We start from the raw sequence: 26,785 nt of genomic DNA, 5'->3' as shown, positions 1-26,785 counted from the left end.
GGCCGGCTCTGCAAAATAGCGGCGTATGCTAAGCCGTGGGTCGACTTATATAACATAAACTTGTTTCGTTAATTTTATTCAAAGTGACCCATTTGGCAAAACCTCGAAACTTCTTTCCCTAGTGAATAAAGAAGACACTGTGGCCCAGTTCCATTTGTTGGCGACGTTTTTAATGTTCGGGAATGCGAGAAAGTTGGTGGTGTAGTAGAATGCTTTTTATTTTTTAATCTCCACAAGTCGTTCACACCAGATTTGGTCTTAACTAAGAAAAGAGAATTTTACTTACACATTTTTCTTTGTACACATCACCACATAACTGGATAAGTATTGGTCATTTCCGTATGTACTCGATTGCCAATCTTTGTCTTTATGTTTGCTCCAGATGTGCTAGATTGTCAATCTTTGTCTATATGTTTGCTCCAGATGTACTCGATTGTCAATCTTTGTCTATATGTTTGCTCCAGATGTACTAGATTGTCAATCTTTGTCTATATGTTTGCTCCAGATGTACTCGATTGTCAATCTTTGTCTATATGTTTGCTCCAGATGTACTAGATTGTCAATCTTTGTCTATATGTTTGCTCCAGATGTACTAGATTGTCAATCTTTGTCTATATGTTTGCTCCAGATGTACTAGATTGTCAATCTTTGTCTATATGTTTGCTCCAGATGTACTAGATTTTCAATCTTTGTCTATATGTTTGCTCCAGATTGCCCACCTTACACCTGGGATTTGAACTGTGTGAGGAGCTGCAATAACTGCATTGACGATTGTAACAAAATGAACGGTTCCTGCTCCTCTTGTACAAAAGGTTTTAAGTTTCCAGAAGCTGGTTGTATCGAAGGTAAAAATAGGCAGCCTGACGGCCTTGAACTTATTTATACGTCAACATATTCACATATTGATGAAAGAATCGTTCTCTTATTTTCGTACTTTTGAAATATGTTGGAATCTTGATTACACTCAAACATTAAAACGGTACGAAGCAGTGCGATACGAGAATATGATACGAAGTGATAGACTTGAGACGATTTGATACAAATAGACACTCTACGAGAGTTAACGATACAAAGCGATACGGCATGAGATGATTCCATACCATAGGATGCGAAGAGATGCGACATCGTAGGGGACGATATGATAGTAGCATATTTAAAAGAACTATTTCAATTTGATTATCTTATCTTAGTTGATAAGGAGTTAAAGATTTTGATGGGGCGAAATGATAGTGCGATAAACTGTCTTTTTTTTTTCAATGCCTTTTAAACATTTTAAATTGTGGTTGTGTTAAAGAAAAGTCTACCTTTACCTATATCTTAACACCATTACATCTTAATTTATACGTATATTCAATGAAATATTGAGATGGCATAATCATAACTGAATATAGGTATATAACATGAACTAGTTCAAGGCAATGTCTTGGATTTCGAAGATTAAGAATTTGTCCAGCGTTTCAAATAACTACTCAAAACCTAAGTGCGACCTGTCTATTTTACCATATCTGATACCTACAAAGCCATTGCTCGCCGGGGATCTAGTTAAAGTTTCATTTAATTTTCGGCTGCTGTCTTCAGCAATAGCTTTTCTTTGGGCCTCAAATGTATGTCCCGCGACCTTTGTGAGAGCTGTCCACTCCACTCTTTGAGAGGTCATCTGTTGCAAGCTAATTTTCTCTATGCTAGTGAGGAGGAAATTACGCCTAAGGATTTTAAAGCGCGACCGTTAAAGTCAAGTAAAGTATCGCTCTTTCAAACCTTGCGATTTTTAATATATGTATAATCTGTTTCTATGACCGACAGTCATACAGCTAATACAACGACCTACCGCTTTAATTTCTCCAACAAATGCCAGGAGTTGGGTGGAACCTTAAAATCCCGAAATTAAAAATCTTAGTCTTCACCGAGATTTGAACACGGGACACATTGGTTCGGAACACTGGACACATTGGTTCGAAAGCCAAGCCCTTTATCACTCGGCCACCTCGCTCCCATTACGCTTCTGCCTTTGATATCTGGTCACACCCCAAATCTATTGAATTACTAAGTTTTTATCTGCAAGGTGTCCAGAGATTACCTGAATGAATTCACATCATTGTTAAATTTAGTTAAATGCTATAAAATAATATCATGCTAAATACAATAACGTGCTAGCAATCATTAAAATGTTTCGGATGTTCCTTCAGAGTTGAAGAATATACACAGGATACTCCAAACTTCCCACGGGCGACAAGGGATGGCCTCGGGCAAGGGTACCATCTAGACGACCGAACGACATTCCAGCGCGCATACCGCACGACCATGCAGCCATCCCACATATGTTGGTAATTATAGTAAAATGCTACCAATGAACATCATATACAAAGTATTCTAACGCTACCAGTTAACAAAACATACAATGTATTTTCATGATATCAATTAATAGCTTGTGGAAAGTTTCAATTCGGAGAAAACTGCGCAGGAGACTGCACAAAGAAATGTGGAGAAGATTGTTTGGAGCGAAAGACGGGCACTTGCCCTAGTAGGTTATTATGATTTTGTTTTAATTTATATTATTTAAAAAATTTTGTTTTTGGCCTGAGGAACTTTTCTTTTTACAACACCTCTATTCAAGTCACTACTTTAACTAGAGTAACACCTTTAGTAAAATCACTAAATTTAGAAAGCTTTCAGAATAGAAGACGCAAAAGTAAAGTAGCGATTATACATAAAACACTGAACCCTAATCTTCAAATAAAAAAACACAAAATCTAATAAAATACTCAGAAAGACACAAAGATAAAGGCACATTCCTCGTCCCATATGCTAGGACAAATTTGTACAAAGGCTCCTTCTCCCCTAGTGCTATTAGAGCATGGAATGGGTTGCCTGAGTTAGCCAGGAAAACCAGTGACTTGGCAGAATTTAGGTCATTGGTTAACATGCATGACTAGATGCATGACTCGCAGGACGTAATCATCTTCTTTTTTGAAGTAACGTCTGTATTATATAAGATAAGAAGGTGGGTGGGCGGAGGGTGGAAGATAAAACCTGACGCTGATCTCAAAAACGGCTCTAACGAATTTTCTTGAAATTGAACAGTTAATTGTATATCGCTGAGTAAGGAATTACTAGCTCATTGGCCACACTGGAAAAATTCTAGTTTGACCTTTATCATTTTTCAAATGTCTGTCTTACTTTCACCTTATTTTACAGACAAAGCAAAGAATTTAGAGTCTGTAAGCCAATTTATTTGAAAAGTCCAATTCTAAGGACGCTAGCACTAGAAATCGAAATCCATATCAGTTGATGTTGTTTTTAATGTAATCAACATTTGAGCATTCCGCTTACAACGTTAGTTCAACAGTAGATTGTGTTAGTTCAACAGTAGATTGTGTTAGTTCAATAGTAGATTGTGTTAGTTCAATAGTAGATTGTGTTAGTTCAATAGTAGATTGTGTTAGTTCAATAGTAGATTGTGTTAGTTCAATAGTAGATTGTTAGTTCCATAGTAGATTGTGTTAGTTCCATAGTAGATTGTGTTAGTTCAATAGTAGATTGTGTTAGTTCAATAGTAGATTGTGTTAGTTCAATAGTAGATTGTGTTAGTTCCATAGTAGATTGTGTTAGTTCAATAGTAGATTGTGTTAGTTCAACAGTAGATTGTGTTAGTTCAACAGTAGATTGTGTTAGTTCAACAGTAGATTGTGTTAGTTCAATAGTAGATTGTGTTAGTTCAATAGTAGATTGTGTTAGTTCAATAGTAGATTGTTAGTTCCATAGTAGATTGTGTTAGTTCCATAGTAGATTGTGTTAGTTCAATAGTAGATTGTGTTAGTTCAATAGTAGATTGTGTTAGTTCAATAGTAGATTGTGTTAGTTCAATAGTAGATTGTGTTAGTTCAATAGTAGATTGTAATAGTTCAATAGTAGATTGTGTTAGTTCAATAGTAGATTGTAATAGTTCAATAGTAGATTGTGTTAGTTCAATAATAGATTGTGTTAGTTCAATAGTAGATTGTGTTAGTTCCATAGTAGATTGTGTTAGTTCAATAGTAGATTGTTAGTTCAACAGTAGATTGTGTTAGTTCAACAGTAGATTGTGTTAGTTCAATAGTAGATTGTGTTAGTTCAATAGTAGATTGTGTTAGTTCAATAGTAGATTGTTAGTTCCATAGTAGATTGTGTTAGTTCCATAGTAGATTGTGTTAGTTCAATAGTAGATTGTGTTAGTTCAATAGTAGATTGTGTTAGTTCAATAGTAGATTGTGTTAGTTCAATAGTAGATTGTGTTAGTTCAATAGTAGATTGTAATAGTTCAATAGTAGATTGTGTTAGTTCAATAGTAGATTGTAATAGTTCAATAGTAGATTGTGTTAGTTCAATAATAGATTGTGTTAGTTCAATAGTAGATTGTGTTAGTTCCATAGTAGATTGTGTTAGTTCAATAGTAGATGGTGTTAGTTCAATAGTAGATTGTGTTAGTTCAATAGTAGATTGTGTTAGTTCAATAGTAGATTATGTTAGTTCAATAGTAGATTGTGTTAGTTCAATAGTAAATTGTGTTAGTTCCATAGTAGATTGTGTTAGTTCCATAGTAGATTGTGATGATCCAAACAAAAGTCGCTCTGTCTCTCTCTCTCTCTCTTTCTCTCGCTGTCTTTTACGTCTGTTCGTCCTTCTATCTATCTATCTATCTATCTATCTATCTATCTATCTATCTATCTATCTATCTATCTATCTATCTATCTATCTATCTATCTATCTATCTATCTATCTATCTATCCATCTATCCTTCCATCCAACCATCCATCCATCCATCCTTTGATACAACGTATGTGCTTGTTCACATGTTTAAGTTCACGGTAACTGGGGCTTATGGACAGAGTGGACATGCGCTGAGTGTCCAGACAACATATTACTGAGGTCAAGGTCAGATTTAGTTTTTCTTGGTATGACTAATTTATTATTATTATTTAAAAAAATTTTTTTTTTTAGCTTGAGAGTTAAAACTAGGCTTAATATGCGGGGTTTCGTCCCATATCCACTATCGGATCAAGTTGAAACTTTAAACACTTTTTTTTTTAATTTTACGTAACGAAGTATGAATCAATAAAAAAATTAACCGATTAAACAATTGATTAATTGGTAATTAATTATTTTAGATATCGAAAAGGGAAATAACTTCTACATTACCTCTTAAATAATTTAAAAGTATTTTTATATATTGCTTGTTCCTTCTTTTTTTTTCTCTGAGGCTGGGTTGGGAGGGGGGGGGGTTGTAACGATTTGTTTATTTCCTTTCAACCCTCGATTGTCTTTGTCCTCAGAAAGTGTGACAACCCAGCGCCAAACGAAGGCGGCTATCCGTGCAAGGGAACGGGCAATGAAACGAAACTCTCCACGTGTTATCGGAATATCATCTATTGCTATGACGGTAAGGCAAGAGTTGTGTCTCTTTTATTCAAATGTAAACTTGCTGGGGAAGACTGGCCACCGTATTTCAGGAAATTACCATTGAAAGATGCTTTACTTAGTTTAAAGATTAGAAGTAGCGATACTAACTTTACAGTAGAACTAGGCCGTCGCAATAGGAATACTGTAATCATAGAACATGTCCATGTTATACTCGTGAAATATTATTATCTGCTGGTGTGTGAGCATTTTAAATTATACGGAATATAATTAGTAAACAAACATTATTATTCCAGGCCCAATGTTGAAAAATTAGCTGAACTGTTAAATTCTAAATCTGTAAAAATACTAAAAAACCTGAGTGTATTCGTAAAGTTAATTCTGCCTTTTTTTCGGAAGTTAAATCCTGCTATAGAATTTTATATTATTTTAAGTTGTGTATATATCATTCTCTACGTGGCCCAACCATGTGGGACACCTCGCACACACGCCGACTCTCTAAACCTGTAAAAATACTAAAAAGAAACGTCCGTGTATTCATAAAGTAAATTCTGCCTTCAAAAGAGTCTCTATTTCACAGTCATCGACCAAACATGGAAACAAATGGATTTGGACACGATTTTCAAAAACTGCTCTTTTTCCTAGAAATTTAAACAGTTGATGTAGTATATCTTTGGGAAAACTACCTAGTTGGTCACTCTGGAAAAACTCCGTTTGACCGTTATAATTTTTCAAAGTATAAAAAAAAATAATTTAAATTTGGCTGGAGGACTAGAAAATCTTAACCTTAAGCAGATTAAATCTTCGGATATTTCCGGAAGTAGGTCCCATTCATTAACATTGTATTCGTACATCTAGGAACATTTAGTGCACAGTTTTCCAAGTGTAGATCTATAGGTCTATCATCATTAGAATATTATAAAGTCAAGTAGATTTATACCAGGATTTTTTCGGAAAAGGAGGGGGGGGGGGAAATGGGGCGTATAAAAAATGTTCTATTTTTATTTAAAAAAAAATAACATTCATTGTTATTACGAACAAAATAATTGCTCTAAAAGATGTATATAGGAAGACTAGTCTTTTTTTTTTTTAATTCTTCAAATTTATTTAGTTTTAAATGTAAACATTTGTACAAATATCGTTTAACGGACCATATCGCTACATAAAATCGTTGACTCTAATAAGGGCCGGAGTTAGGTATAGGTAAACTAGACAGCCGCAAAGGGCTAAAAAATTTAGAGAAGAAAATGCGAAACTTGATTCAGATCTTAAACATGGTAAAGCACTATGATTCTATATCTTAAACATGGTAAAGCACTATGACTCTATATTTTAAACATGGTAAAGCACTATGACTCTATATTTTAAACATGGTAAAGCACTATGACTCTATATTTTAAACATGGTAAAGCCCTATGACTCTATATTTTAAACATGGTAAAGCACTATGACTATATTTTAAACATGGAAATAGCACTATGACTCTATATTTTAAACATGGTAAAGCACTATGACTCTATATATTAAACATGGTAAAGCACTATGACTCTATATTTTAAACATGGTAAAGCACTATGACTCTATATTTTAAACATGGTAAAGCACTATGACTCTATATTTTAAACATGGTAAAGCACTATGACTCTATATTTTAAACATGGTAAAGCACTATGACTCTATATATTAAACATGGTAAAGCACTATGACTCTATATTTTAAACATGGAAATAGCACTATGACTCTATATTTTAAACATGGTAAAGCACTATGACTCTATATTTTAAACATGGTAAAGCACTATGACTCTATATTTTAAACATGGAAATAGCACTATGACTCTATATTTTAAACATAGAAATAGCACTATGACTCTATATTTTAAACATGGTAAAGCCCTATGACTATATTTTAAACATGGTAAAGCCCTATGACTCTATATTTTAAACATGGTAAAACACTATGACTCTATATTTTAAACATGGTAAAACACTATGACTTCTATATTTCTAGTCTAACATTGTCTCTTAAACGGAATTTCAGATTTGTTGATTTAGATATAGAGGGGCAGGTTTTTAATAATTTGCGTAATTTTTTTTTTGCTGTTAATTAATTTTTTTACTTCATTTGGGTCTCCATCTTCCCTTTGCCTAGGGCAGGGGTTCTCAACCTGTGGATCGCGACCCCCTTGGGGGTCGATTGACAATTTGTCAGGGGTCGCTTTTGTCCATCGAAAATATGTTGTTGTTTTTTTCCATTCAACATGTAAAACTTGTCACATATTAAGTTTTTCCATTGAAATTTATTAAATATATTGTTATTCGAGGATAGATATTGCAGTCAACTGAATCAGAATTAATTTAGAACATTTTGATTGTGCAGCAGATTTATTTGCATAGGTTTACTTCTGGACCATCATCTGTCAACTTGAAAAAAGTCGGTGTTATTCATCGTATGTTTAAGAAGCATTAAGGCCCTTTATTGAAGTGTAATTTTAGTATCATCTCTATCTGTAAATACAAATATGAAAAATCCGTAATATATAAAATACACTTTGTACGTTTTAAAAAGGGTTGAATAAGGCATCCATAAATGTGAATTTCGATACTTAAACTTTGTTTAGAAATCCATAACACTTCGGACAACAAGAACATTGAATGATGTCTAAATGGTAGCAGGGGAGGATAGCATGGGCGTCCCGTAGTGCTCTGGTAAGAAACTAATGTTGTACTTAGTCTCTCAGAGCTCCCCCATGCAGTTAAAGTGACACTTCAACCATACCTGCTCTCTATGAGGGAAATGACCTTGAACCTGGCAAACTGATACAATGATAATTTCTGTGAAACAACATTTGCGCATGTATGTAGACAACATTTCCCCCTTCTTTTCAAATCTACTCAACATCCCATTTGCACTTGACAGAAATCCAATGAAAGTTAAGGTTTAGGAATTTTAAGAGACAGAAATAGTTGAACAATGAAACATTTCTCTTTAAATAGGCCTACACTGGCCTACACAATTCTGGATCAAGCTTTTGCAGCCATGTTCACATTTGTCTGTGTTGCACCTTCTTCTTCCATTTGCAATAATATATTTATCTCTCGAAACAGCCTGTTAGTTAGCCAATGTAAATACAAAAAATTGTCACGTGTGTGGAATGTAAATAGGAAATACTAACGTAAATAGATGCACGTCATAAAGAAATTATTTCATTGATTTGTAATTGGATAATAAGGAGAAATGTCTATTTCAAGACTATAATTACATACTGTACCGCAAGTAAACATTAAGCTTTAGCAATGCAAATCAGATATTTACATGGCCTCCAATTATAATTTTGTAACATCAAACTTATAAACCAAAATAATTTAATGTTGGGGGTCGCCAATACGTGAGTAATTGTAAAAAGGGGTCAAGCTAAAAAGGTTGAGAACCGCTGGACTAGGGTATCCAATTATCTAGGACCGGCCCTGCTCCAATGGCACCCATCTTCTGCGGCTTCAACTCGCAATGTGGGCTGAGATTTGGAAGGGCCTAGCAGAACGTCTTTTTGTGCCGGATTTAGACCTTGGACTGTAGTTTGGACATTATTGGCAGTACTTGATTTACCTATAAGCAACATAAGCTATAGATTAGGGCCCCATTTGCTTGCCCCCCCCCCCACCAAAATAAATTATACCAGATATATTTTCAATCATTTAAAGAAAAACCAAGAAGAAAATTCTATATGTTGATTACAAGGTTCCCCTTATTTCAAAAATCAAGACCTTATCAAGTCGAAATCCGGTCCTGATTATGGCCCTTATATTTCATTAGAAAAATCAACACCTCTATCGAGTCCTAGGTCACGTCTTATCATGTCTTTGACCTAACCCAAAACTCCAATTGTTTCTGTTCTTCAGAATGTCCATATAAAACTTGGTCTTTGAATTGCTCAAAGACTTGTCCGCATTGTGCTGACGACTGCAACAAGCGCACTGGCACATGCTCTGGCTGTTTGTCTGGGTTTAAACAACCAGACTTGGGATGCACAAAAGGTAGGCATTTAAAAACAAAAATGGTCACGTGTCTGTGTGTATCAATGGAGTCCGCTGCTCTAAGTAGATTTAAATTAAAACAAAAAACGAATGTCTTCGAGTCCTGCGATTGAGGAAGATTTCAGCTTGACGAGTGGTTGCACAGATTTAACTGTAACCTGCGTCAAACATCACACAAACTCAGAGACGGCTCCCACCTCACTCGCCATGGAAAAGGTTTCCATTCTGCCTTGACGAAAGCCGGAATTTAAACTCAAGCCCCCTTGATAAGTAGCTTAGTATAAAGACTTACCTGGTGCATATATATATATAACAAGGTTACAAAGACAGTTTGTGTGGATAAACAAGCCCCAAATCGGCCCCCAAAGTGGTCCACTCCGACAGATAAAAAGGCCGGTTTTAATATTTTCAGAAAGAATTATAAGAAACTATGAAATACAAACAATCAACAACTACAACCCTATAGCCGTCATCGATACAAAAAGAAAAGACGTGCTCATGTCGAAAGTGTTGCCGATACTGTTGTATTTGTATTCGACTAACGACTGGATACCACCGGAAAGGAGATTTATCACGTTATTTTTATTGCATTGTTGATATTAATATGTACTCAATGAACTGATAGTTCTGAAGATAGGTATCACTAAGACTGCATCACGAATGAAGAGATTAGAAACAAAGTATTAATACAGCCATTGGAAAACACGATAATCTGCTAACCACTATAAAAAAAAACGGTGAACTCAAACTCTATGGCCACATCATAAGCTCCTCAGGACTTGTAAAGACCTCCCTTCAGAGAACAGTACCAGGAAGAAGATGAAGAGAAAGACAAGGGAAAGCGATGGGAAGACAACACAGGCTTGTCAGTGAATGCGATTCTATCAAAGGCTATGGACAGAGTGGAATGGAGAAAGACGGTTGACAGATCTTGAGTGGTGCCCCAACTGTCCAGCAGACCAAGAGATAGGTGAAGGCGAAGTCCAATGTATGTTGTATAATCAGAGGCGGCCTAGACGAAGGGAAGTCGGTAGTCTCGATTCAATAACAAAATAAATATAAAGAAACAGCGAAACAAATAAACTAGGGCTTACTCTATTTATTAAAATCTGGCCGTGGCAATTTTCGTAGTATACACAGAGTTAAACTAGTAAACATAGAGTCATAGTACTCTACTATGTTTGAGATTTGATCAAAGTTTCGCAACTTTTTCTCTAATTATTGTTTAGTCCTATGAAAGACTCCCACCAATTGGTGGGTGCCAAGTTTACATATGCTCTTCTATAATATACAAGTCACTTTGCATGTAGCTGTATAGAATAAAATATTATTTTAATTAGATCTACATATGCCGTTTTGATTTCACTTCAATTATATTTATTCTTGTCGGATGCATGATATTAGCCTCATTTAATCAAAACATGGAGGCGCGGTGGCTGAGAGATAAAACGTTTGGCTTCCAAACCGGGGGTCTCGGGTTCGAATCCTGGTGAAGACTGGGATTTTTAATTTCGGGATCTTTGGGCGCCTTTGAGTCCACCCAGCTCTAATGGGTACCTGACATTAGTTGGGGGAAAAGTAAAGGCGGTTGGTCATTGTGCTGGCCACATGACACCCTGTAGGCCACAGAAACAGATGACCTTTACATCATCTGCCCTATAGACCGCAAGGTCTGAAAGGGTAACTAATCCAAAGATAGACTATGACGTCATCTCTGTCTCTACCAACAGAATGTGAGGTTGGAGAGTACGGGACAAATTGTCTTGGCAACTGCACAATGAAATGTGGGGAAGACTGCCAGGACAGGATCACTGGGAGATGTCCAGGTAAGCCATAAGTAGAATCTTGTTTGCGACATCAAACGCATCTAGATCTACTAGTCCAATTGAGTCCTCATCTGTTTGCGACATCACACGCATCAAGATCTTGCCGTATATTTTGCCCACGAATATTTCCAAAATTTAAATAATATGAAAAGACAAGCTTAGCCCTCGGCACCAAAATCAGACTGATGTGCTTCCTGGTCATGGCCACATTCTTATATGCTTGCGAGTCTTGGACGCTGACTGCAGAGCTAGAGAGGAGGATCCTAGCAATGGGATTGAGATGCTATAGAATGATCCTAGGTATCACATTTAAGAGATCAGAGAAAGGTTTACTACAGTGATTGAACCCCATGATGACCTGCTAATTATTGCAAAAAAAAAACAAAAAAAAAACTCTAACTAAAACTCTAAGGCCATATTACAAGGTCTTCGGTGCTCGCAAAGACCTTCCTTCAGGGAACAGTACCAGGAAAAATAAGAAGAGGCAGACAGAGAAAGCGATGGGAAGACTCCATAAAAGAATGGATGGGCCTGCCACTGAAAGAGGTCCTGTCTAAGGCAAAAGACAGAGAGGAAATGGAGAAAGACGGCAACAAATCCTGCATGGTGCCCCAACGGTCAAACAAACTAATGGATAGGAAAAGGTAAGGTAAAAATATTTGCGACATCATACACTAGTGGTATTGGGTATACATTTGTTTGCGACATTTATTCCCAGTAAAGACATGACAACGATGTTTGAGAGAATGAACATCGTGTCTCTTAGAAATGTCTTAAGAAAAATGTCTTCAGAAAAATGTCTTCAGAAAAATGTCTTAAGAGAAATGTTTTTTCTCTGACCAGTTTATGGGACATGGATGGACTGGGCGGAATGGCACTGCACTCGGAATTGCAGCGAAACACGACTTATAAGATACAGGTATGTCTAGTACTAAAATTATACAGGTAACCGTACTTGAATGTTACAGGTAAGGCTTTTTCTTGAATGCTACAGGTAACCCTTGTTCTTGAATGCTACAGGTAAGTCTTGTTCCTAAATGTTAATGGTAAATCTTGTTCTTGAAAGTTACAGGTAAGTCATTCTTAAATGTAACAGGCAGGTTTTGTTCTTGAAATCTACAGATAGATCTTATTAATGAATGATTCAGGTAAGGAGAGAGAGAGAGGGAGAGAGAGAGAGAGATGGACAAAGGGTAGGATGAGAGAACTATTCGAACTACCCCCCCCCCTTTTTTTCCTTTCTATTAAAAACAGAGTGTTATTTTTAACTTTGTAGAATCTGACTATATACATCTGACCATACCCACCTATGTATTTGCCTATACTTGACTATGTATCTGAATATACTTGACTATGTATCTGAATATACTTGACTATGTATCTGACTATACTTGACTATTTATCTTCCTATACTTGACTATTTATCTGCCTATACTTGACTATTTTTCTGCCTATACTTGACTATGTATCTGACTATACTTGACTATGTATCTGACTATACTTGACTATTTATCTGCCTATACTTGACTATGTATCTGACTATACTGTACATGACTATGTATCTGACTATACATGACTATGTATCTGACTATACTTGACTATGTATCTGACTATACTTCAGTATATATCTGACTATAGTAGACTATGTATCTGACTATACTTGACTATGTATCTGACTATACTTGACTATGTATCTGACTATACTTGACTATGTATCTGCATATACTTGACTATTTATCTGCCTATACTTGACTGTATCTGACTATACATGACTATGTATCTGCCTATACTTGACTATGTATCTGCCTATACTTGACTATTTATCTGCCTATACTTGACTATTTATCTGCCTATACTTGACTATGTATCTGACTATACTGTACATGACTATGTATCTGACTATACATGACTATGTATCTGACTATACTTGACTATGTATCTGACTATACTTCAGTATATATCTGACTATAGTAGACTATGTATCTGACTATACTTGACTATGTATCTGACTATACTTGACTATGTATCTGACTATACTTGACTATGTATCTGCATATACTTGACTATTTATCTGCCTATACTTGACTGTATCTGACTATACATGACTATGTATCTGCCTATACTTGACTATGTATCTGCCTATACTTGACTATGTATCTGACTATACTTAACTATGAATGTGACTATACTTGACTATTTATCTGCCTATACTTGACTATGTATCTGACATACTTGACTATGAATATGACTATACTTGACTATTTATCTGCCTATACTTGACTATTTTTCTGACTATACTTGACTATGTATCTGACTATACATGACTATGTATCTGACTATACATGACTATGTATCTGACTATACTTGACTATGTATCTGCCTAAACTTGACTATTTATCTGCCTATACTTGACTATGTATCTGACTATACATGACTATGTATCTGACTATACATGACTATGTATCTGACTATACATGACTATGTATCTGACTATACTTGACTATGTATCTGCCTATACTTGACTATTTATCTGCCTATACTTGACTATGTATCTGACTATACATGACTATGTATCTGACTATACATGACTATATATCTGACTATACTTGGTTATGTATCTGACTATACTTCAGTATGTATCTGATTATGCTTGACTATGTATTTGACTATACATGACTATGTATCTGACCATAATTGACTATGTATCTGACTATACATGACTATGTATCTGACTATACATGACTATGTATCTGACTATACTTGACTATGTATCTGCCTATACTTGACTATTTATCTGCCTATACTTGACTATGTATCTGACTATACATGACTATGTATCTGACTATACATGACTATGTATCTGACTATACTTGGTTATGTATCTGACTATACTTCAGTATGTATCTGACTATACTTGACTATGTATTTGACTATACATGACTATGTATCTGACTATAATTGACTATGTATCTGACTATACTTCAGTATGTATCTGACTATACTTGACTATGTATTTGACTATACATGACTATGTATCTGACTATAATTGACTATGTATCTGACTATACTTCAGTATGTATCTGACTATACTTGACTATGTATCTGACTATACTTGACTATGTATCTGACTATAATTGACTATGTATCTGACTATACTTCAGTATGTATCTGACTATACTTGACTATGTATCTGACTATATTTGACTGTTTCTGACCAACAGGAGGTGCAAGCCAAACGAAAGTCAAAGCTTGTCAATGCCGGTCAGATGTAAGGGAGAAAATGTTGAAATGATGAAGTCAACCTGTTATGTCACTTTGACATGCCCACTTGGTAAGTCCTGGACATGATTGCAGAGGTAACCATTTTTTAAAATACTAAATCTAAATGGGAAGATGTTTTAATATAAGATCCAAATCTTCTATATTATAAGTGCAAAAACCTCTCACTGAATGACTGACTGACTGATTGATCAAGAAATCGCATCAACTGTCGTTAGGATTTGCATAAAATTTCGTATCCCATTACTTTTTACTTCCTAGGCGCTCACTAAGAACCGGATTTGAAAGATTTGCAACCTGACTACCAGATTCGCAAAAAAAAAAAAACAAAAACGCAAGCTTTCTAACAAACCTTTGTTTTTTATTTTCGATATTTCACCAAAAAAAAAGGCAGCAGTCTATATATAAAGCCAAAAAAATAGGAAGATGCTAAAAAAGTAAAGGGTCGCCTTTGTAATAAAAAAGGGCCGAAAATTTTGAAAAAAAAGCAGGTCTGTGTGGAAGTGGGTTGATAAGCCCAAGAAAAGCTAGAGATTTTACGTAGGTCAGCCTTTTTTGTTGTGGGTGGGAGAGCTGGGGGGTGTAGATAACTAAAACGGATACTAGAATGCACGTACCAAAGGCATTTGTGCGTATGTGTCGAGGGCAGGCGTTATAAAGCGGGGCTTTCCACATCAAGTCAAAAGTCCATGTCGGAGAAATTACGATGCGCAGGTTTAAAAAATTAATAAAAAATGTGGGTTTCGGAGAGAGAAAGAGAGAAGGAAAGAGGCTGGCCGTTAAATTTCATTGTAACAAATACACTCAGGCACTTACTAAGAAAGTCTGTTCGGGGATCGTTCAAATGTTTATAGAAAATAAAGAAAACGAAAAGGTGATGTTCAGAATAAAACAAACAATATCAATCATGGGAACTAATCAACGGCCATAGCCCCAGAGAAGTGGGCAGATAACTCAATACTACAACTATACCAAATGTAAATAGGAAATATTGTCAAACTAGATGTAAATACGAGTTAAATGGGCAGATATTTCTATACTACAACTCTACCAAAGATAAATAGGAAAATGCTGTCAAACTAGATGTAGACACGAGTTAAATGGGCAGATATTTCTATACTACATATCTACAACAGATAAATAGGAAAATGCTGTCAAACTATATGTAGATACGAGTTAAATGGGCAGATATTTCTATACTACATATCTACCAAACATAAATGTGAAGATGTGATACTAGATTGAAATAAAAAAAGATACATTGGAAGATGCTCTAAATTCTAATCAAATAGTGTTACTTTATGTTTTCATCAGCTTGCCTGTGAATCTTAAAATTACATTTCAGATTGTCCAGACTTTCACTGGGGCATCAAGTGCAGGGCTTGCCCCCATTGTAAGTACGACTGCGACAAATTCAACGCTTCATGCCGGAAGTGCCTCCCAGGGTTTCAATCTCCGGAAACCGGATGTCAAAGAGGCATGTCATACATATACTAGTTGTGTTTTTCTCATGTCTACATATATTTACATATACTAGTTGTGTTTTTCTCATGTCTACATATCATGGGCGTAGCCAGGATTTTTTTTCGGGGGGGGGGATTTTTTTTTCTCCCCCCCCCCCGACGAATTTTTTTTTTCATATGTATTTATGTGTGTGTGTGTACAAAATCTTTATTACATTCTGACCCTTCATTCTTTCGGAAGATGTTTAATGTGCCCTAGAATAGGTTCTTCCTGGAGTTAGTGGAAAAATTGTAGATTCCCCGCCATTACTAGCAATGGGGTCTTGGGGAGCGCTAGGAGCTCCCACAGCGCGGGACAAAGCCCCGCCGCCAACCACTATTTCTGATATTGAAAGCCAACAAAATGCATATTCTGAGGTATCTACAGTGCATTTTCCTGCTATTAAAAAGTTTTATTTTAAAAACCTAATGTGCTATTCTTACTGACTTAGACCCTTCCGCGCCGTTCGGCGCATTTGCCGTCAAGCTGTATCCATAAAAATCTGTCACTGGTAATGTCTGAAGCCTCTTCCCACCTGCCATGAGGATCTCCATGAATGAGTGGCGTCAAGTTGTACTAGGATATAATTGCAACTCTTCTTATGCGTAATTCATTTTGTCAGAGAACATGTCCCGCAAACCTCATGCGTCGCTCTCTCACAATCTTACTAAAGGGTTGACTACCAGTTCGGCATAGGATTTCCTTGATTTAGACACGATCTCTATAACTGACTCCTAAAATCTGTCTTAGCCATCTTTGTTGAGCCACATTTAGTGTTTTTCAATTTCAGCAGATGACTATTCACTGCAGTTTATTAATGGAGCCCTGCCACTGGTAAAAATGTGTAACCTCTCTTGAATACGCTCTTAGAATTAAGTGACTGTAGTTTGCTTTGGATTTTATATCGAAAATAGAAGTTTTATCGTCAAAATAATCTGTTGGGGGTTTTCCACCTCAAAATGCTCTGAATGGGGATCTTAAACTCAAAACCATCTGGAGGGGTTTTAAACTTTAAAAAAAAGCCATCTGTAGAAGAGGGGTTTAAACTCAAAACCCCTGATTGGATTGGATTGTGTAATTTGCTTTTTTTTTTATATTGAAGAGGTATTTTTAACATCAAACCCCTCTGAATGGGGGTTTAAACTCAAAACCCCTTTTGGCAACGCTCATAGCATTTTGAGTGCGTAATTTGCTTTTTTCTTACACTGACGATGTATTTTTGAGCCTCAAACCCCCCTGTCGGGGGGTTTAAACTCAAAACCCCTTTGGCTACGCTCATAGATTTAAGAGTGAGTAATTTGCTTTTATTTATATTGAAGAGGTACTTTTTAGCTTCAAACTCCACTCGAGGGGAGTTTAAACTCAAAACCCCTTTGACTACACTCATAACATTTTGAGTGTATAATTTGCTTTGTTTTTATTATTAAAGAGGTATTTTTTACCTTCAAACCCCGCTGAAGTGGGATTTAAACTCAAAACTGAGCATTTAGCTACGCTCATAACATTTTGAGTGCGTAATAAATTTTTTTTTTATGTTGAAGATCGGGTTTATCGTAAATTTTAGAGGGGATTTTAAAATCAAAATCTTTCTTAACTGTGCTCTTGGAATTAAGGGATTTTCGTTTGTATTTTTTTTTTGTTTTGTTTTATAGAAGAGGGGGATTTAACTGCAAAAACCCCAGGTAGGGGGTTTAAAACTCAAAACCCCTGGTAGGGGTTTTTAAACTCGAACCCCTCTGGTAGGGGTTTTAAACTCGAATCCCCCTAGTAGGGGTTTTAAACTCGAACCCCCTGGAATGGGTTTTTAAAACTCGAACCCCCTTTGGTTGTACTGGGGCAAGTGATGGTTTAGTATTAAAATCTCACTTAAAATAAACGAAATCAAAGCAAAAAATCAGGCACTAAATTCCGATTTCCCCCCCCCCCCGGGGGGGATTTCATTTCGGAAGGGGGGGGTTGAACCCCAAACCCCCCACCTGGCTACGCCCATGCTACATATATTTACATATGCTAGTTGTGTTTTTCTCATGTCACATATATTTACATATACTAGTTGTGATTTTGAAACCGGATGTCATAAAGGCATGTCTACATATAGTTACATATACTAGCTGTGTTTTTCTCATGTCTACATATGACAGCAGTACGAGATACGTATATGGAAACCTGCTGAACCAAGTACAAATAAAGGACTGACAGAGGTTACCCATAAGTATCTTTTGTTTGTAATGAAGACCTCGTGACCCAATAGTCCTTTGTTTCTACTCTGTTGAGCCACTGCCCAGCAGGTTTTGTAGATGTATGTTTAGTGTATTCTTTATAAAATTTATGACAGAAATGTTTCTTATACATCTACATGAGACATTTATGTATCTTTCTCATAAATCTACATCTGACGTCAATGTCCCTACATATTACATCCGTGTCTTTTTTTTTACATCTACATATGACATCAGTGTCTTTCTTATACATATACATCTTACATTAATGTCCCTACATATGACATCAGTGTCTTTTTTTTCTACATATACATATGACATCAGTGTCTTTTTTTTTTACATATACATATGACATCAGTGTCTTTCACATACATATACATCTGACATCAATGTCCCTACATATGACATCAGTGTCTTTCACATACATATACATCTGACATCAATGTCCCTACATATGACACCAGTGTCTTTCACATACATATACATCTGACATCAATGTCCCTACATATGACATCTACATAAGACATCTGTGTGTTTCTTATACTTGTGAGAATGCATTAGTAGCGGCTATCTCTTTTCACCAATGGCGTTTTTTTTGGGCTTTTAGAATCTCTCAAAAGAAATGTATGAATTAGAAAGTTTCAAAAGATCCTAACACTAGAACTAAGATGCTACAGAAAGATCCTAACACTAGAACTAAGATGCTACAGAAAGATCCTAACACTAGAACTAAGATGCTACAGAAAGATCCTAACACTAGAACTAAGATGCTACAGAAAGATCCTAACACTAGAACTAAGATGCTACAGAAAGATCCTAACACTAGAACTAAGATGCTACAGAAAGATCCTAACACTAGAACTAAGATGCTACAGAAAGATCCTAACACTAGAACTAAGATGCTACAGAAAGATCCTAACACTAGAACTAAGATGCTACAGAAAGATCCTAGATATCACTTACAAAGACCGCATCACAAATGACGAGATTTATATCTATATTATAAAGTAGAATGTGAGGTGTATGTATGTATAAATGTATGTATGTTACTTATAGACATTAAAACCGCTTGACCAATCTTGATAAAACTAGGCAGGAATGTTCCTTGTGTACTAACTTAGACCGTAGTGTATGTATTGTAGCCCTAAAACAAACTTAAGACCCTCAAAAAAAAAATAAAGTTGTCCGACTCTATTACAGCTATTGTATTTTATGGATCTAGGCCATGTCTGCAATGTTGACATGAGAAAAGATAGAAAGGATTTAGACCTAGATCTAATTTTAAGAAATACACTTTGCGCAGATAGTTTTTTACTTTGACACATGAAAATACAAAAGAAGATCCGTTGATTTCATTATATAATAAAATTAACCTTCAATTTTGTGTTTCAAAAGCATTTTTTACATTAATTAGTTCCTTATATCTGTGATTGCAGATTTCCTGACGAACATTCTTTCATTAGACAATTCCGTAATGAATCGCGTACTAAATATTAATTCGTTTAATTGTTTACTTTATAATCCCATCCCTAGGATCTAAAACTCTAATTCAACTCTAAGATGATAAAACTTCTCTTCGCACAGATAGTTTTATACTTTAACACATAAACATATTAATTGAAGTCCATTCATTTCATATTTTGATCAAATAAACATTCAAATTTGGTTTTCTAAAGCTACATTCGTTTACGAAAGCTGCGAAGCCGAGTTGAGATAGGCCTAGATCTATATTCATTCATGAATCGCGTACTAAAAATTATTTCGTTTAATTGATCACTTTATAATCCCATTCATTTAACAAAGCTATCGCTCTTTTCGTTTTTAATAGATAAGAATGTATCGACTTTGGGTAAACCCATTTTCGCTAAACTAATTTTATTTTCGTAGCGAAAGAGAAATAACGTGAAAGGATCATCAGCTACTTTTAACATACATCTTAATCCAATCCACTAGATTATTCAAAAGCATTTTTTACATAAATTAGTTCCTGATATCTGTGACTACAGATTTCCTGGCGAACATTCTTTCATTAGATCATTAGACATTACCAAATGGTTACACATTAACACATCTCTCTACTGAGTCTATTCCTAGGCCTAAAACTCTTATTGAACTCTAAGATGATAAAACTTCTTTTCGCAAAGATAGTTTTGTGCTTTAACACATAAACATACTAATTATTGTCCATTCATTTGATATTTTAATCAATTTAACATTCAAATTTGTTTTTCTAAAGCATTTTTAATACATTCGTTCGCTGTTCGCTAAAGTTGCGTAGCCGTGATGAGATAGGCCTATATTCATTCATGAAAAAAGGTCACGCATGAGCAACACAGAATGAACTCTATAAAAGCCAATTTTTAACTCTATATTAGTGTAGATTTAGATCTATGTCTACCTCAAGATCTACTTTATACTGTAACACACGAACATACAAAATTAAGTCTATTCATCTCAACTTTTAATCAAATATATGTAGGCCTACAAGCAAATGTTTTAATTTGAAAAAATGGATTTAAGCCTATTAGCTATTTTGATTTGATAGCTTCATTCACCCTATTTTTACATTGACACATTCGCTTTACTTATTACATTATTATTTCGTTTAATTGTTTACAAAACACTCTCAGTGACTATATCGACAGTAATGCGCAAATAAAGACCCGCGGGTCGCGGGTAACATATGTCTAGTTATAACTAAAATACCCTTCATTTCTTTCATTTGACCTCAAGTTGACTCTTGTCTCTAGTGTAATCAAAAGTTCTATTTAGTTTTGTTCACAAAGAAGTTAGTCAAGTTATTTAAAGTTTTGTAAGGTATGATAAAATATTCTTACAGCAGTTGACTTGTCTACCAGCAGTTTGGTGCTACAAGTCAATGACCGTCCACAACAATTAAGATATTTGTTCTGTTTGAAGCAGTAGCTTTTGCTATTTGTTCAACTATTTGTTCTGCTGTTTGTTCTATTTGTTCTTTTATTTGTTCTACTATTTATTCTACTATTTCTTCTATTTGTTCTTCTATTTGTTTAATTTGTTCTACTATTTGTTCTACTATTTGTTCTACTATTTCTTCTACTGTTTGTTCTACTGTTTGTTCTATTTGCTCTTTTATTTGTTCTACTATTTCTTCTATTTGTTCTATTTGTACTACTATTTGTTCTGTTTGTTTTATTTGTTCTTTTATTTGTTCTATTTGTTCTTCTATTTGTTCTATTTGTGACACTATTTGTTCTGTTTGTTTTATTTGTTCTTTTATTTGTTCTACTATTTGTTCTATTTGTTTTTCTATTTGTTCTATTTGTGACACTATTTGTTCTGTTTGTTCTATTTGTTCTTTTATTTGTTCTACTATTTGTTTTATTTGTTCTTCAATTTGTTCTATTTGTACTACTATTTGTTCTGTTTGTTTTATTTGTTCTTATATTTGTTCTACAATTACTTACTATTCAATGTCAGCTTCTAATTCACAACTGTCCCCAGAATGTGATGAATTGTTTTACGGTCAGGATTGTTTAGAAAGCTGCCAAACTAAATGTAAAAGTGACTGTGTCGATAGAGTTAAAGGTGTCTGTCCTGGTAAGTACTAACAGAATGTTAATACTATGATATTTTACCATACTTTGAAACACGCAATAGTATCATTGTAACACACATAAATCAATAAGCTAACAAACATACAGGGCCGGCGTTAGGCCACTGCAACATATGCTGTCGCAGTCAGCCCCGTACTTTCATAGGCCCCACGCTAATCCTAGGTGTAAATTATTAAATTAAATCATTATAACTTATTCATAACAACAGGAGTTCCGCGGCCTCCTGATTTTCCAGAGTCTCCTGGAAATCTCCTGAAATGCTCCAAAAATTCTACTTAAAAATAGACACAATGGTCATTTTGGGATGCCATTAAATAAAAATGATTTTATTTAATAAAAATTTATTGCAAAGACGAATGCATTTTCTAATACAAAATCTTAATATTGACAATGCTTATTCTTACACAGAATAGGCCCCGCAATTGTTAGGGCCGGCCCTGCAAATATAAAACACGCACGTAGACACATATAAATTTACGTTCATTTTTACTATAAATTGATGCCTTCAAATTCATAAAATATCAAGATTTTTTTTGTATTTATCCGGTATTGGCCCTAAAAGTATTTTAATAAACCATATAAAAATTGGATGCGAACTTTCTAGCGCCGTAGAATCAACTATCTGAAGACTTTCGCTTGCAACGAAAAGTTATTACAAGGCTTAAATCAACTCACTTCGTCTGTCTGGAGGGAATCGTGTTCACCTTATTTCTCCAACTTTCCATTCTTGTATCAAGAAACTTTTCACAATTATTCAAATCCTCTAATAAAACATGAATCAAACCAATAATTAACCAATTATTTTATCAATAAGCAATAATTAATAATTGTACTAGCTAAGGAGATATAAGCCTTGCCGTTGCCTAAAAATGTGTGACTATTTTCGTAAGCGCTTGGCTGGCTCAGTAGCTAAATCTCGGCTAATAGGCTGAGCCCTCCAATGCGAATTTTAAAAAAAAATGACTTTCAAAAAGCCATCACGAAAACCACCTAGATACCCCCCCCCCTTTTCTTGTATGAAATTTTTTCTGTTGGTAATAATTGTAACATTATTTTAAATATCTCTTTCCAGCCAACCAAGACCACCTTTGGAGTCTACTCGTTCTGATTTTGCCTTTTCTGATCTTTTGCTCAGTCTGGTGAGTATCAAGTATTAGTAACCTCTTTTAACAAGTCTTCTTCTTCTTTGTAGTCGTCTAAGATTCTTGAAACTCTAGGCCCAGGAAAGCTTGCCGGCCTGAACAAACTTCTAACTGGGAAACTTGCAAGCAGATGTAAATTATCAAATCCCTATTAACGATGGCTCGTATTTCAGGGCGCTATGATTAGAAGCGAGGCCGACGACACGACTTTACTTACCCAACGTATTTCAGGTACCTATTAGATATGGGTGGACTCAGGGGCGTCCTAAAAAAACACGAGGCTAGAAAATCCCAGTCATCATTGGGAATCGACCTCATTACTCATTGGAAGCCAAGTGCTTTATCACACAGGAAATGCCATGACTGTAGTTCCAACATATCTTGCATTGAAACGATCATGACAATGAAATGAACAAACCTGAGAAAACATATTTGTTTACACGCGGCTTTGTCACTGTTTGAAGAAGGCCTCGTGGCCCGAGCGTTCTTTGTTTTTACTTTGGGTTTCTCTGTGTCTGCCTCTTGTATTTGTTGACACTCACTAGGCAGCCATTGCAAAAATCGTTTGTGATATGAACTCTGGAACTTGCCATTATAAATTACTAGCATTGCCCACCGCCATTTGACTGGTTTCCAAGGCTATATATTGTTTCTTTTGTAAAATGATTGTTTTACAAGTTTTGGATATTTCTTCAGAGTTAAAGATAATTTACTTCCTTGTCTAAACCTCCCGCGGGACAACGAGAGATCGTGGTGGGTAGGGTTTGAACCCGAGACCATCGATAAGTCCGAACGACAGTCCAGCGCGCAAACCGCACGACCTGGCTACCTTTTGACATAGACCCCTCCCATTTTTCTTACTTAAAACAATATAATGATATAAAGTTCAACGCGCCCCCATACATTCCATTGGCCAGCTAACTCTATTCTCTACTATGTTAAGTTGGACCAGACCATTAATTCGAGTATCACTTCCCTCCACACACCCACCCCCCAACAACTCTTCTCCTAAACAAACAGGGTCTGGTGTTATTAACACTATCTGACTATTCTTCTGCTTTTCAGTTCTTATTCGAAATAGTTCCGAGGCACTAGGATATTGTGGCATGAGACCTGTTTTTTTTAAGCTCATATCCTTCCAATGTTCACATAATACTTTGGCTGTACCACTCGCGCTTAGTTTTCTGCACTCTCATTAAAACTGACAGCATTTCAACACCCCCCCCCTCCTCCTCCTCCTGGCCAGTGTATGTTACGTGTACTTGGAACTGCTCGCTTTAAATCGCCCTCCCAAACACACTCACTTCTGACCTTTGAACTCTATATCACTTTTCTATCCCCCCCCCCTTTTCATTTTTACATCTATTGGCACGGCCCGTTTTATAACTTTTCCCCGTCCCAGACAAATATTGTTCGCTAGTAAATTACCAATATCACTCATTTCCCTCCCCCCCCCCACCTCCCTATTTGACGCCGTCGAAAATAGTACAGTATGAGTATTCTTCGACATTTTAGCTTTTTTATCGAAATATTTGAAAGGCTCTTGCAGGTTTTTAAACACCATCAATTTTTCTTTTAAATCAAGTATACAAAATAGTTTAAGGATCGAGGTTATAACTTCTGTTTCAACTTTTATGTAGATCGAATGACTAAAGTTAATTGGTTCAGAAAAACGTTATTTTAAAAAAAAAACCACGCGCGATTAGAGACTGGAACCTCTGACCCTCAGAGCTTAAGTCCGACAGAGCTAACCGAGTTGTACTTTTCAAAATGTTGTAGGAACAAAAAACATGTTGGGTTAAAATTGTGAATTAAAAAACAAAAATTGTTTTCGGTCACAATGAAACCGATCATGGAAGGGGCTTATAGTTGTCCTTGGCACACGGAAGTAGAGAATTAGTGAGAGGTGAGTCAGTCAATCAATGAATCAATCTGTGAGTCAGTCAATCAATGAATCAATCTGTGAGTCAGTCAATCAATGAATCAATCTGTGAGTCAGTCAATCAATGAATCAATCTGTGAGTCAGTCAATCAATGAATCAATCTGTGAGTCAGTAAATCAATGAATCACTATGTGAGTCAGTCAATCAATGAATCAATCTGTGAGTCAGTCAATCAATGAATCAATCTGTGAGTCAGTAAATCAATGAATCACTATGTGAGTCAGTCAATCAATGAATCAATCTGTGAGTCAGTCAATCAATGAATCAATCTGTGAGTCAGTCAATCAATGAATCAATCTGTGAGTCAGTCAATCAATGAATCAATCTGTGAGTCAGTAAATCAATGAATCAATCTGTGAGTCAGTCAATCAATGAATCAATCTGTGAGTCAGTCAATCAATGAATCAATCTGTGAGTCAGTAAATCAATGAATCACTATGTGAGTCAGTCAATCAATGAATCAATCTGTGAGTCAGTCAATCAATAAATCAATCTGTGAGTCAGTCAATCAATGAATCAATCTGTGAGTCAGTCAATCAATGAATCAATCTGGGCCCTTACGTCGCTTATAATATAGATTTAAATCACATTGTTTTCTTCAAAACCGACGATAATTTCGTCCTATGCGTACTCATGTGTCAATCTAGTCAACCCATTCCATAATTTAATGGCACTAGGGAAGATGGAGCACTTGTACGATTTTGTCCTAACTTATGGAATAAGAAATGTGCCTTTATCATTGTGTTTTTCTGAATGTTTTATTGGCTTGTAGTTGGGTATTTGTAAATGTTGATTTATTGTATTATGTTTTAATTTTAACTTTGCTTATTAGTCTTCTGCCCCTAAAATGTTCAAATTTAAAGATGTTACTAAAGGTGTTTACTCTAATCTAACGTGAATATTCATTTATTATAAATCCATAAGTCTCTATTTTGTGTCTATTCTAGTTTTGTTTTTATTTCAAACAAAAGTTCACTACATTGTTCGTAACACATTTTTTCTTCCACCTATACTTAGAGCTAGATTTAAACCTAGATAAATCTCTCATTACATTTCTCAGTAAAAGTGACAGGAAGTTAAGTTACGACAAAGATAGTCAAGAAGCGGAGGACACGAAATTTTCAACAGGCCATACAGACACTTCCGAGTTGTAAACCCACCGGCTGTACATGCAGATCACGGTCAAGGTCGAAAGAGTTTGAGAAAATATTTTGTTGCCTGCAAAAAGACGAATCATTTTATTTCAAATAATGTACATTTCTTTTCTTTTCTTTTCTTTGCTGTTCGCTGTTCATTTGAAGTTATGAAAATAAACACAAAGGTTATATAAGAAAAGTATTCGAAAATTTATTTCGCACTTTTGTTTATGATCGTCAATACTGAATGTTATAATTTTAACTGCACCATTTCCTCTTCATTGAATACACTTGTAATTGTCATAGAAAATGTAGATCTTAGATATGTTTCATACCTTACAGCTCAGTCACCTCTCTGACGATTGAATGAGTAACACATGGGGCTCCTGTATAAAAAGTGTGGTAGTTGCTGGCGTATAAAGCGGGCGATGTGTTCATGTCAAAATTACTAATAAAGCAAATTATTGACCTTTTGTTTGACCTTTTTTTTAGCGAAAAACTAATTGTTTATACTTTTAAAAGCTAATTGTTTATACTTTTAAAAGCTAATTGTTTATACTTTTAAAAGCTAATTGTTTATACTTTATACTTTTAAAAGCTAATTGTTTATACTTTTATTTCTAATCTCAAGTAAACAAACGAAATATTAAAATTCTTTAAAAAAGAAACAAAACTTGTCTAAAGGGAAGAACTCTGCACTTGCAACTATATAT

The 26,785-nt window shown here is 35.3% G+C and overlaps 1 protein-coding gene across 1 annotated transcript in view; it reads left to right on the top strand.

The window, feature by feature from the left end:
* LOC106055574 (multiple epidermal growth factor-like domains protein 10) overlaps positions 1-26,491 on the top strand; it is a 57,917-nt gene extending 31,426 nt beyond the window's left edge. The window contains exons 18-29 of the mRNA XM_056016268.1: positions 711-845; positions 2,426-2,521; positions 4,839-4,911; positions 5,310-5,416; positions 9,294-9,428; positions 11,159-11,254; positions 12,098-12,173; positions 14,476-14,585; positions 15,879-16,010; positions 21,739-21,834; positions 22,924-22,990; positions 25,997-26,491. Of these exons, the coding sequence (XP_055872243.1) occupies positions 711-845; positions 2,426-2,521; positions 4,839-4,911; positions 5,310-5,416; positions 9,294-9,428; positions 11,159-11,254; positions 12,098-12,173; positions 14,476-14,585; positions 15,879-16,010; positions 21,739-21,834; positions 22,924-22,990; positions 25,997-26,090 (1,217 nt within the window). The 3' untranslated portion in view covers positions 26,091-26,491. The remainder of the gene's footprint in view (positions 1-710; positions 846-2,425; positions 2,522-4,838; positions 4,912-5,309; positions 5,417-9,293; positions 9,429-11,158; positions 11,255-12,097; positions 12,174-14,475; positions 14,586-15,878; positions 16,011-21,738; positions 21,835-22,923; positions 22,991-25,996) is intronic.
* The last annotated feature ends 294 nt before the right edge of the window (positions 26,492-26,785 follow it).

Source organism: Biomphalaria glabrata, chromosome 17 (assembly GCF_947242115.1).
Source record: "Biomphalaria glabrata chromosome 17, xgBioGlab47.1, whole genome shotgun sequence".
Classification (NCBI taxonomy): domain Eukaryota; kingdom Metazoa; phylum Mollusca; class Gastropoda; family Planorbidae; genus Biomphalaria; species Biomphalaria glabrata.
The sequence above is the reverse complement of the archived record's forward strand: the minus strand, read 5'-3'. Positions and strand labels throughout refer to the sequence as shown.